The sequence below is a fragment of the Aedes aegypti genome, chromosome 1 (genome assembly GCF_002204515.2).
Source record: "Aedes aegypti strain LVP_AGWG chromosome 1, AaegL5.0 Primary Assembly, whole genome shotgun sequence".
NCBI lineage: Eukaryota > Metazoa > Arthropoda > Insecta > Diptera > Culicidae > Aedes > Aedes aegypti.
In genome coordinates this window covers 28,190,035-28,210,751 of record NC_035107.1, presented here as the reverse complement: position 1 = coordinate 28,210,751, position 20,717 = coordinate 28,190,035, and the positions used below count along the sequence as shown (strand labels likewise).

General features: G+C 36.9%; 1 protein-coding gene across 4 annotated transcripts in view; it reads left to right on the top strand.

Moving 5' to 3' along the window:
* LOC5568331 (heat shock protein beta-1) overlaps positions 1 to 20,717 on the top strand; it is a 62,347-nt gene that overhangs the window by 12,847 nt on the left and 28,783 nt on the right. For 2 of the 4 annotated variants that reach the window (XM_021839249.1, XM_021839251.1), the window contains exon 2: positions 9,760 to 9,792. The exons of the other annotated variants lie outside the window; for them this stretch is intronic. In XM_021839249.1, the coding sequence (XP_021694941.1) occupies positions 9,760 to 9,792 (33 nt within the window). The remainder of the gene's footprint in view (positions 1 to 9,759; positions 9,793 to 20,717) is intronic. 4 annotated transcript variants of the gene reach the window in all.

Genomic DNA, 20,717 nt, shown 5'->3' with positions numbered 1-20,717 from the left:
ACTACGTGCCGGAATTCACCTGCAGATCTGAGTTCCTTCATATCAAAACCTGCATCTAGTATATGTGAAAAGGAACCACTACACTTTTTCGTTTTCCAGTTTTTCTTAAAAAAAAACTTACAAAATATTACAGATCATATTCCTGAAAGTCCTGTCAAATTTTTTGGATAAACTTCTTTCCGATTCCGAAAAAAAAATCCCAAATGAAATTCCTGGTAAAACCTCTTGTGGAATCATCGAGAGTCGCATGGTGAATCGCTGAAGGAATTATTAGACGAAAAGCGTCGAATAATTCGGAAGAATCCGTATAGGTACGACTTAAAAATAATATTCAAAAGTCAACGCTTTTGAAACTCATGTCAACTTTCTAAAGAGAATGGCAGAAAGATTGCCTGGAAAAAATAGGGTAATATATTTTTTTTTCTTTGCAAATTCCTAGAAGAATCACGGTATTGATTCTCGGATAAATTTAAGACGGAATGCTTTGAAAAATACCTTATGGTAGTTTTTGGGTAATCCACGCTTTGAGGAAAAATTGGAAATATTTTTGGTGAAATTTCAGGTCGACTTCCACCAATATTTCAAAAAATTTCGAAATAATTTGTTATACAACATATATCCGGAATTTTCTTTTTTGTCATAGGTGTATGGATGAATTTCCTTTAGGAATCCTTGTAAAAATTATTTGTAAAATTTCAAAGAAAGTTCAGAAGCAACATAAATGGGATTTCTGGAAAAATCTCTATGAGACTTCATCATTGTGTTGTTATGTTATCAAAAGTGTATCCTCAAATTGGAAGAACTTTTCTAAAAAAAAGTATTCCAAAGATTAGGGTATGTGTACCAGTTATGGACATAGTGGTTCCCTATTTCCCCATACGTGATTAATTTAATATTTTCGAATTTTGAAAAATTTTGTTTGTTGTAGTAGTTAGATTTAAGATATAACTTAATGTTAAAGCATTCAAAAAGATTTAAAATGTGAAATTTATCAAAATTTCACATGTGGCCAAATAGGGAACCACTATGACCATAACTGGTACACTTTCCCTAGAATGAAATATCCTGTATGGAGTTCAAGGAAATTTACAAATAGTAATAGTGGCATATTCTTTCAAAGATTTGTTGCGTATACTTGATAAAATCTTTCAATGATTTCTGGAAAAACCTTTGACAGATGCATGATTTTAAATTGAACCACAGACAAACAAACGTAAAATTGATGAAATTTACATCTACCGCTCATAAAACGATTAACTTCAACTCGCTTTGTTACAAACCTCACAACCAGAGGCGCGCGAATCGTTTTTCGTTTTTGACGTTTCCTTGTTATACATAACAGGATTTCGTGCAATATGACCACCAGATGATGACGGTATGAAATGGCTGAGTTCGTTCTAAGTGTGATGTCTGTTTGTATGTGATTGTAATATGGAATTGCACTATTGGAATTTTCGATTTGAGCTGTGGAGAAAATATTTGAAATTTAAAAAATATACTTTCGTAGCAACATAGCTAATATACGCAAGGAGAGAGGGGCAACGGCTTTCCCTGTCGCTCTCTGGCTACGCCAATAGCGTGGTGAGCTCAAGTTCACTTGTTTGTATTGTGTAGCAGTTCGACACAGTGCCGGATTTGGGCTTCGGTGGGCCCGGGTCTGGGCCCTTGGTTCAAAATGAGTGAAAAATTCTAAGTACACCCGATTCTGTTTTTGCACGGATTTTTTTTACACGGCCGTGCAAAAAAAGTTTCCATACATTTTTTTCCGCCAAAACCTTATTTTTGCACGAAACGTCGAGAACTGGTGTGACTTTTTTTACACGGTTTTTGAAATTTTGAACTGAAAACTTTTTTTGCACGGTACGCATCCCCCGTGCAAAAACAGAATCGGGTGTAATATGGAAATAAAATGTTCGGAAAAAATAAAAAAAAATGTAATACTACACGAATTATACTATAACCACATCACTTCGTGAATGTTACATAAAATAAATCATATGTATCAATTAATTGAAAAGTCTTACACAATAGATGTTAAGATTGAATCTCAACTGAATTATTCTCAATCAAATTAAAAATATTCCTTTTCCAATCAAGACAATATGATTATCGAGAATTTGATAACAATAATAAAAATGAACTAATATTTTTTCAATTTAATTTAATTAACTTGAATGTTATTTGTTATTGAAGAAATAAGCGAAACGGTTAGCTTTGGTATTATATCGTGAAATAATTTCTGATTCCCTTTATTGTTAGAAAAAAAAGATCATATTGTGACTCGATTAAACTATAATCTTTGAAATACTCAATTTGTTTTGCGTAACGCTAAAACAACAAACAATTATCAAGCTATGTTTCAATCAGAAATTAAACTCGTCTTTGAGTACAAGGAGCAATTGCATTCAAAAAAACACATGAGCATCACTCGCGGTGTAATAACAACTTCCAGAACTAGCTACATAAGCTTTCTCCAAGGCTCATGTTTCAGTTCCTTACTTTATAATTACTGTTCGAGATATTGACAACTAGTAATTTAGGGATTGGTTCAAATATACTTGTATTTAAATTCTGTAGATTTCAGTCAAAATTAAGGTCAATTTTTTAAATTGCAATATTTAAACAAAACCATGAAAATAATAATGCAAAATTTAAAAAAATAACAGACACAAATGGAAAAGAGTAACAGTAAAATATGGAAACATCAAATTTCTGGTAGAATTTCGATGTGTTTGATAAGTTGGTAGTTTTAGTATTCTGACAGTAAAATCAAGAAAATGTATAAATTATCGAGTATCTTCGATTTTACAGGATCATTCCAAAACATAGAGCACTGTAATTTAATCCAAAAGGCTGTTACTTGCTTTATAAAAACCCGAGAAGATTTTCAAAGTTTTTGAATGTTTTCATTGGATCAAGGTTTTTTTTCCCAGCCTTGTTTCTGAAAGCAGTCTCGATGAGATTATCAAACAAAACATTAATGTTGCTAGTATTCAATCTACGAAGTATACCGTATCTACGCTAACGCTAACCTGGATGGTTTTTATTGCCGAATAGAAGGATTTTCATTAAAACTGAAAAATACAGATGAAAATCGTATGAAATTTAATGCTAACCATAAAACGATATCTCCGATGCATTTTAAATTAAAGATCATTAATGTAAAGAATAATTCATCTTTCACTTTTTTCAATTCTCGGGGCCCCCCTCAATCGGGGGGCCCGGTGCATTTGCCCCCTCGGCACCCCCCCAAATCCGGGCCTGGTTCGACATCTAAAAACTCCTTGAAAATACATCATAGGAGCCGATGCATTACAGAACCGTAAAATGTTAAATAGCCAGTTCATTCTTAAAAAGTTAACTAAACCCTCTTTTAAGGGTCCTATTTTATAAGTCGAGTCGACCAAAAGCGACTCGACTGGAGTCACAGTCGACCAACAATTTCGCTCGACTCAGCTCTGTCACTCGAGTTTATCGACAGTTGTCACTCTATGTGACTGGATTACTATGGATCTATGCACGGGTTCACTATTTGACGTTTGAGCGGTGCCGTGTTATTTATGTGACCATGGAAACCAGTGAATTCGGCACCGCTCAAACGTCAGATTAGTGAACTCGTGCACAGGTCCATATGGGAGTCGACGGGTGACATCTGAAATATGCATGCTTACTTTGATCGACAATGGCTACAGACGAGTCACATGAATCCGCTCGATTTACAAAATAGACCCCTAAGTTATCATTAGTATATGACTTGGGCGCCAAATAGTGATAATAATCCAATGGGTATAATGATTTAGATTGTTAAGCCTGATTTGCTACTGAAAAGGAATCGCTAAAGAAATTTCTCGCCGATTCCTTGTAGAAATTTTCTACAGCGACTCCCATTTGAACTGAAAGTTCTTTTCAACTGCGTACTGCGATCAGAAAAAAGCGCATTCTTGATCGATTCCTTGCAGAAATTTCCCATGCATCAAGATAGGCCAAGAAATTACTTGTCAGCAGCGAATCTGGCTTTAGAATAAAAAAGGACTAAGTGTTATGCTTTGTCAAAAATGGTTTTCGGCACGTGAATTTTATGAAAGATTAGGAAGCCGGATCATATTTTCTCTGCACTTTTGATTCATCTTGGCAGAGGTTCAACATCTGCCAAGGGGTGTGCTGCGAAAACGTTCCAGGCCATAGTGAATAATAGAAGGAAAATGCTCAAGTAGTTCTTTAGCCTATGTTTATGGTGAAGAGGCATCTGAGCCACCGCTTAAATATTCAAGATCACATATTTGAAGAACCAGAAAGCCAATCACGCTGAAAATTTGATTGATTTGATCCCACCAGGGATTGACCAATCGATCAACTTTTTACTTAATTATTTATTTATTAGGCTCATGAGCATTACGGAGTCGAGATCTTTTGAATGTATTACAAATTCATAATGATTTCTTAATTTTCTATGTTGCCTTTGGGAACTCGTGGTTTGTTCGAGGTTAAGGGTAACAATAATTTTTCAGGAAAGGATAGGATAATGGGATAATTTCTCGTTGACCAATCGCTCAAGTTTTCAGATGAAACGGCTGTCTGGTTCTCCAGATTTGTGCTCTTAAAAATTTGAGTATTGGCTTTGAATCATCTTAAACACTCAAATTGAAAAACTTACACCCGGATTCTGGGGATTTTCGAGGTAGAGTTCATATTGTTTTCCTCTAAGTTCCATAACCACAACTACACTAGGACAACCATACCAATGAGCGTGATAACCATGGATTGCTGTTTTTGAAAAAGCTGTTTAATACACTTTCTGATAACTTTAAGGTGAAGACAAATAGAAGCCAACACTCAAATTTCCAAAAGCACAAATCTGTAGAACCAGACAACCGTTTCATCTGAAAACTTGATCGATGGGTCACTCCCTGGTGGTGAACAATCGATCAAATTTTCAACGTGATTGGCTTTCTGGTTCTCCAGATGTGCTCTTGAACATTTGAGCTGTGGCTTTGATGCATTTCCACCTTAAACCTTAGTGTTCCTGCGTTCTAATGCCACTAAGCTCTATAGAACAGAATGGAACATCTTCAACATAAAAATGCATTAGGTCACGATTCCTAACAGCTGCATCCACACTCGATATGTTTATTTTACGAAAAGCATTGTCATATCACAGATGAGTGCCATTTGTTGCATTGCCTTTCCAAAACGGTTCTCCTATTTTCGGCATATTATGGTTAGATCGTCTTTAGACAATCAAAACAGAGAGCGTGCGGAACGTGCATGCACCCCTGTAGAAAACGATTTGTCACGCTTTCCTTTCGCTTCCTGTGCGTGGTAGTTTTGTAAAGAGATGAAGTAGAATCCATCGCCGGTTGCTATTATAGACAAGATAAGACGAAATAAAGGCATAGTAGTCGGGTTCAGAATGCGTATCACTTCTAGTACTACATTTGGTCCATTGGTACTACATAGGTTTGACAGGTTGCAGTTCACTTTTTACAGCATTCTAGATTCTGACCTATTACATCATGTGCCATTAAACTTTGGACAACTGCTAGAGACATGAACGTCCTTATTTCGTCTTTGTTTATACGTAAGGGAGAGGATTGGAAACAGGATTCCAAGCACGCCTTTGAGATGTGGTAGGTTATGTACCATTTAGGGGAAGAAAAAATTGATGAGTCATCTCCCCAGTCGAATCGGAGCTCTTGGATCGAAAACGAAACAACAATAAATGGGTTCTTAACCTTCGGGCTGTCGCGCTGTTGTACTTTGTACAACAGTTGTGATTTATATGCTATCATTTTGCAACAAAGATATCTATCGACACCAAACCAAAATGTATTCCTCAAGAATCTTCTTAAGAATAATACTCGACGGTTTTTATTTACAGTATGATCCTTTATAATGCGGTAAAATCAACAAATGTACATGAAAGTCGCATAATAATGAACGCACTATATACGGTTCGAGTAAACCACAGTTTGAAATCGGTATATCTAAAAATCCAGAAAATATAGAAACTTGAGGTCTTTAGAAAAGTTGTTCTGGATGTGAAGCGCTATCTGATGGTACCGCATTTAATTCGGAATTTGACCGCTAGGTGGCACTAGTGAGCATGGAAGTTTTACTTTTGTTTTGCAAATAAATCAGGATCCTGGTCATTTAGAAGGATGGCGTATTCGGCAAAGTTGTTTAGTAAGTTAAGGACTATCATTGTTCGAGCTAGTTGATTTAAAATTTTGCCACTAGGCGGTGCTAGTGTGCATGAAACTTTTGTTTGCAGATATCTCAGGAGCCTGACCACTTAGAAAGATAGTGTCTTCGGCAAAGTAGTTCAGTAGCTCAAGACCTATCATTATTTGATGGAAGAAATAAAATATTTCGCCACCAGGCGGCGCTAGTGAGCATAAAATTTTTGTTTTTCGGATACTGCAGGATCTTGACTTTTTAGACAGGCAGTTTCAGGCATTGTTCAGAAGCTCAGGAACTATCATTATTTGGCAAAATCTCGAACTTCAAGGATTAAATAAAGAAAAAATTTGAGCTACTGAACAACTCTGCCGAAGACGCCATCTTTCTAAGTAATCAGGCTCCTGAGATATTTCAGAAAACAAATGTTTTATACTCACTAGCGCTGCCTGGTGGCAAAATTTTGAATCAACTAGCTCTAACAATGATAGTCCATAAGTTACTGAGCAACTTTGCCGAAGACGCCATCTTTCTAAGTGGTCAGGATCCTGAGATCTACGATACAAAATTTTCATGCTCACTAGCGCTGCCTAGTGGCAAAATTTCGAATTTCTTGGCTAAAATAATGATAGCCCTTGAGCTACTGAATAACTTTGCCGAAGACGTCATCTTTCTAAGTGGTTAGACTCCTGAGATATTCGCAAAACCATGAGTGTTGTACAAAGTACAACGCGCGACTACTCGCGTTACAAAAAATCGCGCGACGACCGAAAGGTTAATGCAATGTTGTCGTCATAAAATACCTTTTTATGATACGGTTTCCGATTCTCCGATTGGCGACGGAGCGACGAAAGCGAGAGTTTAAACAACGCTGGACGACGCTTTGCGCTTGACCTAGTTTGGATATGTTTTGTTTGGACCAACTAGTGGCGCCCCCTAGTCGGACGGTGGATTCATCGCGAGACATATCGATTGTTGTCCTGAAAATGTACCTTTTCTAGATTTATGACTAAATTCGTAGAATCCTCCAAACCATTCATATGTTTTGACGGTAAATGATTACATTCTCAGTGTGGATTGACGTAAATGCAAACCAGCTGCGACCAAACAAGCGACCACTCAGAAGAATAGATAAGTATATTGTAATAAGCTACACTTGAGTTGATTGTGTTGTGAGCATTGGTTGTGAGTAAATAAGCACAATAATCCGTTCCTTGCAACTGATTAAAAATGTCGTATGGCACAGATAAAAAATCACTCCACGACAGCCATACCGTGATTGTTGGGCGCCATCTATTCAATTCATTTCATTGAATTATCGTGGCCGGCTCGCCTCTTCTAGCAACCGCTTCCGCCAATAGATTGTCTTGTCTCTCGAGTTCACTCTACTTGATGACGATGGCCAGGGTCACTGCTAATTAGGTTGGACAAGAGATCAGCATCTTGTTGTCGGCGGAATTTTATCTCGCCCCAGCTCCATATACGATCGGAGCATTTCATGACAATCCAGCTAGGAGTGACAAATTCTTGTCGATCTCCAAATAGGAATCCATTTAACGAACTCATGACATGTCCGTTAAGGGGCCGAGATTGGATCGATCCAAGTAGCCAGTCGCTCGCTCATCACTTGTCACGTCGCACACTAATGAGTTTCCTAAAACATTTATAAGTTTCTTTTGAACGCATCAGCTCGCTCACATGCACATGTTTCGTAATCGTGCCACGCATTCCTATTGCCATATTTGCGCCGAAAACAAACGCGACGCGAAGCCGCCACCGCCGCAGGCAAGCTTCCCTAGATGGTTTGCGCGGTGTCCGGACTTCGTCCGGTCAACAAATGCAACGCAAACTTTGATTTTGGACAGTTGGACGAGTTGGACACAAATCTAAGCAGGCGCGGTGTGCGTATGATGTCATTTCGGATCGTACGCCAATGAAGATCGAAGAGTTTATTGACAGTAGGCGATGACGCTGTTGGCGAGTGGGCGTATTGAGGAATATTGATTTTAATGGGTTTACATCGATTTTTTTACGTTTTGAAGGACGCTGGGCGATTGTGAGGTTACACTGGGTAACGCTCTGGTTTACGCACTTTGATTATTTGGAATGATCCTTCACACTTAAATTATTTCACCGATCTCAGTAAAACGTTTCGCCGAGAACCCAACAGCTGAGGATTCGGTAATTTTCTATGCCGAATTTCGGTACTTATTTTACCGAGATTTCGGCAATCCAATTTTTTTGCAGAGATCTCAGCGAACGTTACCAAAAATACGATAAACGCTCGCCGAGATCTCGGTAAAAGTTTTACCGAGAATCGTCAAATTATTACCGTTTTATCAGATGTTGGGTTCTCGGCGATTCCGTTTAAGTGTGTACCTAATAGATTTTGGTTCGCTGAGCTTAAATTTTCACTCCCAATTTAACGATTAAAAAGACTAATATCAGGTTTATTCATAAAATACCATATTTCCTTGGAATAACGATGTTGCATCCAATAAAATCTGTCCGAAGATTTTGAAAGATAATTTTAATATTTGTTGTTGTTGAACATGTGTGAAATTTTGAGAGAGTGAGTCTAAAAAAAAATCGAGAAGTAGATTTCAGCATTGTGTTTTTTTCATAAGGGCTTATCTGCATTCATCAATTTCTCTTTATAGTTGCTCTCTTTATTTAATTTAGCGAAGTTATTAGCGAAAGAGAGGATCTATGAAGATAAAACGCTCATGTCAGTTAGGCCATTTTGAAGAAACAGTGTAGATTTTTTTCAAATGTTGTTGTACAAAAAAAATATCTTTACATGAAAATATGAAAATTTGTGAATAAAAAAGGCCTTTTCTTAAAAGCTCCAGGTGTTAGGATAAGCGTAGCGGTAAACGCACAGCTATTCAGCAAGACCAAGCTGAGGGTCGTGGGTTCGAATCCCACCGGTCGAGGATCTTTTCGGGTTGGAAATTTTCTCGACATCCCAGGGCATAAAGTATCTTCGTACCTGCCACACGATATACACATGCAAAAATGGGCATTGGCATAGTAAGCTCTCAGTTAATAACTGTGGAAATGCTCATAAGAACACTAAGCTGAGAAGCAGGCTTTGTCCCGGTGGGGACGTAACGCAGAAAGAAGAAGTGTTACGATAAGTTTAAAAACCGATTGAAAATCAGCGATTTTGTCGCTTACTTAGTCACTTGTTCGATTGAGAGATGTGTGCGTATGTATGTGTGAGTGAATCAGCCTTCTTGGATCTGGGATTACTCATCATTTGAAATATTGTCATCCAGCATCACAGCCGCATTCATCGTAGCAGTTTAGTAGCGCAACTAATTTCGAAAAATCCGTTTTTCTTTTATATTTTGTCGTAGGAAGTCTGACCCAACTAACAAATGGATTTTTCTTCTCTTTTCCCATGTTTTTCGCTCCTGCTCCAATAAATCTAATACCAACCGAATAATCCTCCTGTCAACGACGAACCTCAAATCTAAACCAATGGCGCATGCGCATAACCTTAAAATTTAATGCCAAATAAAACTGTCGCGTTCCGGTTTGCCTCTTTTGCTGCCCATCTACCAACTAAAAAAACAGTTTTTCCACCAAAAAGACGGCGACGTCCAGCAGGTATTTACCAGAGAAAACCGCAACAAAATTTGAATGCGTTTACTCGTTCTTATCCTCGCTCTCTAGTAATAGTATCAATCTACTCTCTGTTTTATTTTCTATTAATAGTCAGCCACTCGCACTCTAGTTTCTGTTCTACTTTTTGTGTTTCCACAAATATTATTTATCGCTCGCCTGTTGAATGTGTAGATTTTGATATACACGATACCGCCCACCCGTTACTAAAATTAAAGGAATGATTGTTCGTTCGTTACGTTCTTTTTTCCGCCTGAATCCTAACATCAGACATCAGCTGTCATTATCTCATTACTCTCGCTGACTAATTCAACACCGACACAAGAAACAAAGCCAAAAACACATCGAGAGCATGCATTTCCACCTAGTCGATTAGTGCGATCGCTTCACGAAATACTCGCTCATCTATCAATTGCATCACGATCAATTAATCCCTCTTAACCCCCTCGCATCGAGCGCAAATACACTTCCATGATCATCCTATACACGTTTCGTCACTCCGTCTGTCAGTTTACCGTCCGCCATATTGATTCTGTTTGTTCAAATGATCTAGTCATCTACATGGGGAAGCAACAACGGCGTGCTACGACTGGTAAAAAAGTAGTGAAAAGTCAATATTTATCGCCCACAAGTCGAAGCTGTTGACAATCGCATGTGTCAATGTCGTTTGTATTCTATCGATAATCCCAAAGAGTCTCTGAGTCGTCATCGTTTTTGTTTGAATATCCAGCACATTCGGTCATCTTTTGGGCAAACAAACTCGTGATCTGTTCTCGTTTGAAAAAATGCTGTGACTCTTTTGAACGATTTGCATTTGGTGTGTAACTTGTCACCTGTCAAACGGAAAACATAAATACACTGAATCAAACGTGCTGGTCGTTTTCTCTCTGTTATCCCAACATCGAAACTTTTCATCGTGCGGTGATTATTTATTGCTTTTTAATTATTAATAGGTGCTAGGTACCGTCAGCGATGATATCATCGTTTTCTGACTGTGTCTCTCGATTCGTTTTTTCAAGCATTGCAGCTGAGTTGTGTTACGACCTGATCGAGAAAATTAACACATTAGACCACTTGTACTTCAATTTATCGTGAAAGGCTTTAAAAAGGTGGAAAGAAGTCTTCCAACGCTTAGAATGCATCGACGTTGCGGTTTGAGAGTTACATCAGCAGTGCAATGCAACCCGTGCATCCGTAACGTCATTCCGTATGCACATATGGGTGGAAAATGGATCTTGTGCTAATGGATTGAACAGACAGCCGACGAGGAAGGAAATGGTCTACATGTATGGTGTATGTGCGTTTGGGTTGCATTCTATCACCACGTGGGTTTATTTTTACACCCATATCGACCTGATGAACGGTCGTCGCGTCGCGTTGGCGACGAATGGGTTCCTTTGATGGAAAACATTACACGGGAGTGACGTAAAATTACCGTTGAGTCGCATGGTTGGTACCTGGGGGCAGGGATGCCAGGTATTTTTTTTTTAATGTCTTCCAATACCACGGAAAAAAGCCTTCCACTTGAAAATTTTCAATTACAGTCAACACTCCATAACTCGATATTGAAGGGACCATCGAGTTAGAGAGGTATTGAGCTACCGATCACAAAGTCAGTACACATGTTTTACGAGGGCCATCGATATAGTCATGAAAACCAACTTTTACTATGGTTCTCTAACTCGATATCGAGATACAAAATATCGAGTAAGGGAAAGTTGACTGCATTAAGACGACTTCACTAAGACTTCCAAATAGAATCACTTTTTTCTATGCTTGAGCAACAATTTGACATTATTATTGGGTTAAAAATTCCAGTATGAAGCTTAGAATCTCAGAAAAAGGCAGGAAAGAAGGGAATTCCAGTTAAAACTACAATTCGGGTTCCTTAAAGCCTGATTTGCTGCTGAACAGGGATCGCCAAAGAAATTTCTCGCCGATTCCTTGCAGAAATTTTCTACACTCAGAAACACGGGTAGTCACAGAATTACTAAATTTTAGTAATTTATGACTATTTTCTATCTGCCTCTCTTTCATTCTGCAGGGAATTTTATTCCTATTTGTCAATTCGCCTGGGTTGAAGCATCGCTAAGCTTCAACCCAGGCGAAATGACATTTAGTTTAGAAATTCACACCATAATGAAAAAAGGCAGATAGAAAATAGTCATTAATGTATAAACTTTAGTAATTCTGTGGCTATTTGTATTTCTGAGTGTACAGCGACTCCCGTTTGAACTGAAATCTCTTTTCAACTGCGTACTGCGATCGGAAAAAAGCGCTTCCTTGATCGATTCCTTGCAGGAATTTTCCATGCATCAAGATAGGCCAAGAAATTACTTGTCAGCAGCGAATCAGGCTTAAGAATGTTTTCAACAAGAAATAAGATTTTTGGAATGTGGGATTTGTAAATCTCTTTTAGAATTCATGGACTAAGCTTAGAAGAAATCGTTGTAAGGAAACAATGGATTTTTAATGGAATAAGTGGAGAGATTACCAGGAATCTTCTAAAAGGGTTCCTGAAATTTTCTACAAGGTTGATGATACGTGATAATTTTCACTACAGCTACAAGATTAGGTTCATTGTCAAATGATGTGAATGTTCATGCTGAGAATGAAAGCTTCTTTGTTTATTTATGATACAGATGAATGAACTCCTTCTAAATCAGTGAGATACTAGTTTACTGTTTGGGATGAATCTTAAGTTTCATCACTCGCAATAATGTTCATTGGGTATAGAATATTCATCGTCAGGAATATGTTGAACCGATTCTATCGTGATGATTTTCAGCATTCATTCAGATTATCACTCATAATGAAAATATCACCAGTACGACAAGGCGAAGTTGTTTTGAGCATATTGCAGGCTTATTTCTTGCCTATTATTAATTAAAAATCAAAAGTAGATTCGGAATTTTAAACTGATTTGTGATTAGAAAAATCAGCTAGAAAATGTTTTTTGCTCGTAGCCGCTCAATGGCTTTCAGTGATTCTATCAATGCTATCCAGCGATTCTTTAATAAATACCTGAAAACCGTTTACCCGAAGCGACTTTTACCCAAAGTATACACAGCTAAAAATATGTTGTAAATTTAAGTTTATTTTCATGCACATATTTGGAGCATCAAAATAAACTGAAATGTCAACGATAAATCGCTTATTTTTCAATCAAATGCACTTTAGATTTACACGATCATGTAACATTCAAGCATCTTTAGTTGAAAACTAAACGAAATGCCGTAAAAATAGATGAATTTGGTTTATTTTTACTCTATGCCTCAGTTTACACTACATTAGAATTTAAATATTTTTATCTGTGTATATAGTATTATGAATCAGACACGATTTTCAAAAACTAGTACTTCTGCTTCATAAAAAACCTTCAAAACTCAAAATTTAGATTCTCGGTTATTTGGTTCTGTTTCATTTGAACGAATTATATACTAACAAATAGTATGGTTGATAACAGCTCCAAGTTGACTCATTCCTGTGGCATTCCTGCATCAATCTATCCAGCGGACCAGTCAATATTTTAGAAACGCTGCCAATACCTATCTCTAAAAACTGCCCGTTTTCACTCATGTCAACTAATTATCACCTGATTATGTAAGAAAAAGAAACCGTGATAATCAGTTCCCGTTTTTCACTGAGAATGAACGTTTGTTATAGGCCTTTTCATGTGACAGGTCCGTCTATGCATTTGTTTACATCGGTGGAGGACCGGTGCTAACACGGGTCTGTCATTTTCAAAGAAGAACTGTCAAAGACCTTCCAGATCAGCTGATTTGAAACGTCACTTGGAAAGGCCTATTGCCGATTGAGAGACCGATAGTTTTGACAATTGAATGAACTAGAATGAATGTCCGAAAGCTTTTTTGCTACGGACGATGCTGAAACCGACGAAAGCTCACAACTGCAAAAACATGACAGCTGTGTTCGTGACCGAGGCGATCATACAAGGCGCGTTGAGATTTGTGATCCTCCAAAAAATCGAAATGAGTGTTCACCGATACAATTATTTGGAACCTTGATTTTCAATTTTTTTTTTCAATCCAGGAAAAGTGAAATTGTCTCTAAAATATCTTCCGTCTTCCAAAGGTATTCCACACAACTCAAATGTCTTCCAATGGAATACATGTCTTCGAACCTGGCATTTCTGCCTGGGATGGAAGCACAGATACTACAGACGAAATATGAAACAACACTTTTCCAAATTGCAAGATAACTCCCGCTTACAAACGACAATCAAGGCAGGCTTGGGAAAAAATCGCTTTTCTTTTGTTTTGTTTTCTTTTGTTGTGTTCCTTCGATCTTTGTGGACAAACATGGAAAATGGAGTAGTAAAAAGATGCGTGTTTTATATTCGATCAAATTAAAAGGTGCTATCGTGACAATGCTTTTGGGTGTGCAGGAATTGATTTTCAATCGATTGTTGCCAACTTTGTTTAAACGCAACAATATGTTTTGATCAATTATGCGTTTTTATCATGTTTGTCCATTCTTCAATATCCGGGCTCACAGTGACAGCAGAATCTCAGTTCACCTTGACGTACATTAATTTTCTATCGGTTTCGTCCTTCCAGGTTACCGATTCTTCATAATAAATGGTAATCGGCTCTCCCAGTTGCTGCCTTCGAACGCTTTTCATTTACCTAAAATATCGTCGAATAATTAAATTATTAAACAAGAAACAATATTTTCTGTTTTCAAAATCAAGAGAGAAGACTTCTGTCGTTTCAATGACAATTTTCAACATCACAAAGCTTGCTTTGATTCTGCCATAAACAAAATTATAGTGTAGGCAAGTATGTCAGAGTTTATGGCATGCTAGCGTAAAAAGCTGGATAATGACATTTCTCCAGAACATTTCTTCAGAATATTTATAACTATTGAAGGATTATCCTCAAAATTAGAGACATTTTTTTTGATAAAATTTCTAATTTATTTTCGGACAAGATTTTTATTAGATTTCTTATGCGCTACAATAAAAATTTCAAAAGCGACAATTGGCGATTTCCCGTGGTGATCCTTGATGGATTTCTCGTCAAATCTGTAAGTTCCTAGTAGGACACCTGTAGATTTCTGACAAGATCTTCGTTGATGCTTCTCTATTCGAGACTTGTCGGATTTCTGATTCGATGTGCAATACGTTCTCAGGAGCTTCTGAAGAATTCTCAGAGATGTTTCAGATGTTTCAGCGGGTCCCATAAGCCTTCAAGAGATTTCCTGGATATCACAGAAACACTATTCGGTTTCAAATCGGCAATTGCTACTGAATATTTTGCCAGGACTACGTGGGTAAACGATAGTCGTAACCTGGGAGGGAGGCACCGATACTACACACGAAATATGACATGATTTTTTTTTTCAAACTGCAAGAAAACTCCAGCTTGCCAACGACAATCAAGGCAGACCTGATGAAAATCGCTAGTTTTCTTTTGTTGTGTACCTTCCACATTTTCGGAAAAACATTGAAAAAGGGCCAAAGTTTTCTATGCATTTCATTTTCGTTTTTATTAGAAAAAGTAAAATGATGTGTATTTAAGTACTTTATATTCAATCAGAATAAAAGGTGCTATCGTGACATTACTTTTGAATAGTCATGAATAGCTTATTAATCGATTTTTTGTCACATTTGATGAAATGCCAAAAAAAGTTTTGATCAATTACGCACTTTTTCCAAGTTTGTCCATTGTGACAGTTCGTGACAGCAGAATCTCGGCTCACTATGACGTACAGAAATTTCGTATTGGTTTCTCCCTCCCAGGTCGTAACACAACCTTTGTGGAAAGAAGGTGTAATTGCTGTGTTCACATTCATATGTTATACCCCTTCTCGAATCCGCATACTGTCTATGCACATCTGGGTTGTTTCTCTCTGATCTCAATCAGTTTCATGAATAGAATCTTCCCAAGATCTTTAACAGATTACTTTCGAAATTTTATTTGTATCTTCTTGACAGGTTCCTCATCAACGAGATTCGCAGTGGTTTGTTTTAATGAAAATCGAAGAACCATTTGCGAGATTTTAAGCAAAATCTTGAATAGATTTTAAACTGATTTTTTGTTGAAGTTTTTTTCTAATTTAATTTTTGGCTACTATATCAACGTGTTCATGGTACAGGGCATATCTTTAAGAAAATTTTACTTTGGAAAAGATACCCTGAATTTGATGATTGTTTCACTAAAGACATTCAAATTTATTTTGTCAAGTTTCGTTTCATCTAGGATGAAACTTAATTGAAAGTGAACTGAATCTTAATCTAAAACTAAATCTAAATGGGGATATGAATTTGAAACTGAATCGGATACTGAATTTGAAAACGAATCTGAAACAGATTTTGAAAACGAATCTGAAACAGATTTTGAAAATGGAACTGAAACTGAACTTGAGACTGAATCTAAAACTAAATCTGAAACTGAATCTGAAACTGACTCTTAATCTGAAACTGAATGTGAAACTGAAACTGAATCTAAAACTGAATATGAAACTGTATATGAAACTGAATCTAAAGCTGAATCGATTCCGAATATGAATCTAAAACTGAATCTGAAACTGAAACTGAATATAAAACTGAATCTGAAACTGAAACTAAATCTGAAACTGAATCTGAAGCTGAATCTGAAACTGAATCTGAAACTGAATCTGAAACTGAATCTGAAACTGAATCTGAAACTGAATCTGAAACTGAATTTGAAACTGAATCTGAAGCTAAATCGATTTAGAAAATGAATCTGAAACTGACTCTTAGTCTGAAACTGAATCTGAAGCTGAATATAAAACTGAAACTGAATCTAAAACTGAATCTGAAACTGAAACTAAATCTAAAACTGAGTCTGAATCTGAAGCTGAATCTAAAGCTGAATCTGAAACTGAATCTGAAATCAATTCTGAAATTAAAGCTGAATCTGAATCTGAAACTGAGTCTGAAGCTGAATCTGAAGCTGAAACTGAATCTAAAACTGAATCTGAAACTGAATCTGAAACTGAATCTGAAACTGAATCTGAAACTGAATCTGAAACTGAATCTGAAACTGAATCTGAAACTGAATCTGAAACTGAATTTGAAACTGAATCTGAAGCTAAATCGATTTAGAAAATGAATCTGAAACTGACTCTTAGTCTGAAACTGAATCTGAAGCTGAATATAAAACTGAAACTGAATCTAAAACTGAATCTGAAACTGAAACTAAATCTAAAACTGAATCTGAATCTGAAACTGAATCTGAAACTGAATTTGAAACTGAATCTGAAGCTAAATCGATTTAGAAAATGAATCTGAAACTGACTCTTAGTCTGAAACTGAATCTGAAGCTGAATATAAAACTGAAACTGAATCTAAAACTGAATCTGAAACTGAAACTAAATCTAAAACTGAATCTGAATCTGAAACTGAATCTGAAACTGAATTTGAAACTGAATCTGAAGCTAAATCGATTTAGAAAATGAATCTGAAACTGACTCTTAGTCTGAAACTGAATCTGAAGCTGAATATAAAACTGAAACTGAATCTAAAACTGAATCTGAAACTGAAACTAAATCTAAAACTGAATCTGAATCTGAAGCTGAATCTAAAGCTGAATCTGAAACTGAATCTGAAATCAATTCTGAAATTAAAGCTGAATCTGAATCTGAAACTGAGTCTGAAGCTAAATCTGAAGCTGAAACTGAATCTAAAACTGAATCTGAAACTGAATCTGAAACTGAATCTGAAACTGAATCTGAAACTGAATCTGAAACTGAATTTGAAACTGAAGCTGAAGCTAAATCGATTTAGAAAATGAATCTGAAACTGACTCTTAGTCTGAAACTGAATCTGAAGCTGAATATAAAACTGAAACTGAATCTAAAACTGAATCTGAAACTGAAACTGAATCTAAAACTGAATCTGAATCTGAAGCTGAATCTAAAGCTGAATCTGAAACTGAATCTGAAATCAATTCTGAAATTAAAGCTGAATCTGAATCTGAAACTGAGTCTGAAGCTGAATCTGAAGCTGAAACTGAATCTAAAACTGAATCTGAAACTGAATCTGAAACTGAATTTGAAACTGAATCTGAAACTGAATCTGAAACTGAATCTGAAACTGAATCTGAAGCTTAATCTGAAACTGAATCTGAAACTGAAACTGAATCTGAAACTGATTCTGAAACTGAATCTGATGCTGAATCTGATAACAAAATGAAAATCTGTTAGTTTTATACTGATTTTGCTGAGAAAGTGTCAGCATACTTTCCGCATGTGAGCACATCTAGTGATACCTTTATGTATCAATATGAGGACTGAGTTTCATTATTTTGAAATTACAAGCTGCATTTCCATCATGGCTAAAAAAAAACAAATGACGTGCTACTTAGCCTTAAAATCTGAACTTTGTAAAAAATAAGTTTCCATCAGATTCCTGTTTTTTTTTGTGGATTCCTGATGAGATCATTAGGATGAAACATCTCGGAATCCAATGATGGCCACCACAATCGTTGCAATATTGGAAATCGGATTCCAAGCTGTTTCACCTTAACAGAAAGTATTCCTGGAAAGTTAAATTGTCGGAGCCATTCTTGACGACTGATCTTAAGAATTTCACAACATACATTTAGAAAATTTAGAATGGGCGCGTTTTTCACGGTTCCAGGGCAAAACAATTTATCGGACTATCGGCGTTGTCAAATGGGAATACATCATGGGATTTCCCACGAAATTTCCTTGGAATCTTCCGAGAAGTTGATCAGAGCAAAAATTGTCAATTCACAATGAAAGCTCTCAGTTGATAACTGTGGAAGTGCTAAAAATAAACACTAAGCTGAGAAGCATGCTTTGTTCCAGTAGCAACGTTACCCCAAAAAAAGTAGAAGATGAAATATATGGTTACTGCGATTGGCTTGACTTTCGTCAAAACTTGAAAATCAAATATAAGAGAATTGAATGAAAATTGCCTATAAATACATTCTCTATCATTATGCTTTAAATGTGATTTATTACATTCTTGTTCAAACGGTCAAACCACATCATATGATGAAGCTGGTGTTTTTCTTTTGAAAATTGAAACACCTGTGCGATATGATACATTCATAATACAGGGTGCTGTAGCAAAAGTGTCACAGAAGAAAATACATTTCGGTGTAATGCGTTACGTTTTAAACAAGTTTAAAAATTATGATAACTACAATTTCTTTAATTATTTACTCAATACAATGGTAAATTGTGGGAAATGGCCACATACAACCTAAGTAACAGTTTGTCTGGTTCACCTTGTGCCCTTGACTTGAGCAGAGAGACCTGTCACATGTTGTACAATGCTGATGTTTACCCGCGCACATATTTATATCTGTAATTTTTCTGTGCACCTATACTGCCGTGAATCGCAAGTCAGTCCCATCTGTAAAAAGTAGGCATTGAGAAAATGGGCTGTGAAGTTCCGGAAATCGTTTTTCATACGAATATTCAAAAAATTCCAGAGGATTGGAACATGTTCATATCTTAATGAAACTTTCGCAATTTGCTTTTCTTTTTTTTTTTTTTAATTTCATTTATTTGATAGGCTCAAACGTGCATGGCACTTAACGGAGCCGAATAACGATATTGTAAAACTATTTTGATTCTACAATGAAAAAATGCATTAAAACTAGCTTTTTCTTGCTGTCTTTTTTGGACGCAGCACTTCCGTTGACGTTGAACCAGTTGCTGCAAATTTATTCCTGCGTTCGTTCGCATCATGCCTGTCCATAGCCGCCTGGAACGCGTTTGCTATTTTTGCCAGACCATCCAATTTCTCCTGTCTTAGCCTTTTCTGCTCCGCTTCCTCTTCTTCTTCTTTCCTTTGCATCTCAATTTTTCTTAATTCTTCCGCACTCTCTACGGTTTGTAGAATAACTTCTTCTTCAATTGTTTCCTCTTCAATAAATTCCACTTCATCGGATAACGCTGACGCTCCAGACTCTACAACTACTGCATAGGAAGCCGATTCACCAGTCTCCTTTTCCTTTTTCTTGGAGTTTCGCTGTGGGCATGCATCTTTGTGGTGTCCCTCCATCCTGCACAAAAAACATTTATGCTTAAGACCTTCATAAAAGATCCTAACTTTCCAGCTACTGATTTCTAGAGTTGGAGGAATCTCTTTTTCTAGTTCTAAGTGCACTCCCCGAATACCGGTGTACAAATGATCGAGTCCCAAACCGGTCGGAAACTTTTCCCGAATGATGCTTTCCACTCTTCCGTATTCAGCAAACACCACAGCTAAATCATTATCGGGTACCTCGGGGGCGATGTCGAAAACACGCACGTAGGTACTCTTCCTTCCCGCAATCGACAATCGTACATCCACAGCCTTTCCATTCGTGTAATGAAATTTGATTGATTCCTTCTGTCGCCTTAACATGTTTTCCATGGCTTCTTCTGTTTTATATTTAAAACAGAGCGCTCTTCCCGGCAGTCTATACACTGCTTCAATTATCATCAAATCCAAATGCATCCGTTTCGTAAAAACAGCAATCTCCTCCCATGAAGGCTGGGGAGCTCCAGCGGGGAATTTGAATTGGACTGTATTACAAATCGCTTCCATGATACACGGTATCAACGATTTGCACCGAACGTTTCGAACTAACGGACAAAAGCCGCACCTAACAATAGACTACGTACACGCGGAAGCAATTTACAGCTGCGTCCGATGCAGACCAAAGCAGAATAGAAACTGGATTTGCTTTTCACTACGATATCTTTCTGAGAAAAATATAAAGAAAATCAAAGATTGGCTAATTTTTGTGCTATTCGAGGCGGAAATCTGTAATGGGACTGATATGCGGTTATTTTTCATTATGGGACAATTTGACTTGCTGTTTTTTTCCTATTTTTTCCGAACAAATCATATTATCTCATTGATGTAGCTGAAAAAGCATAGGAAGATATGTTGGAAACTG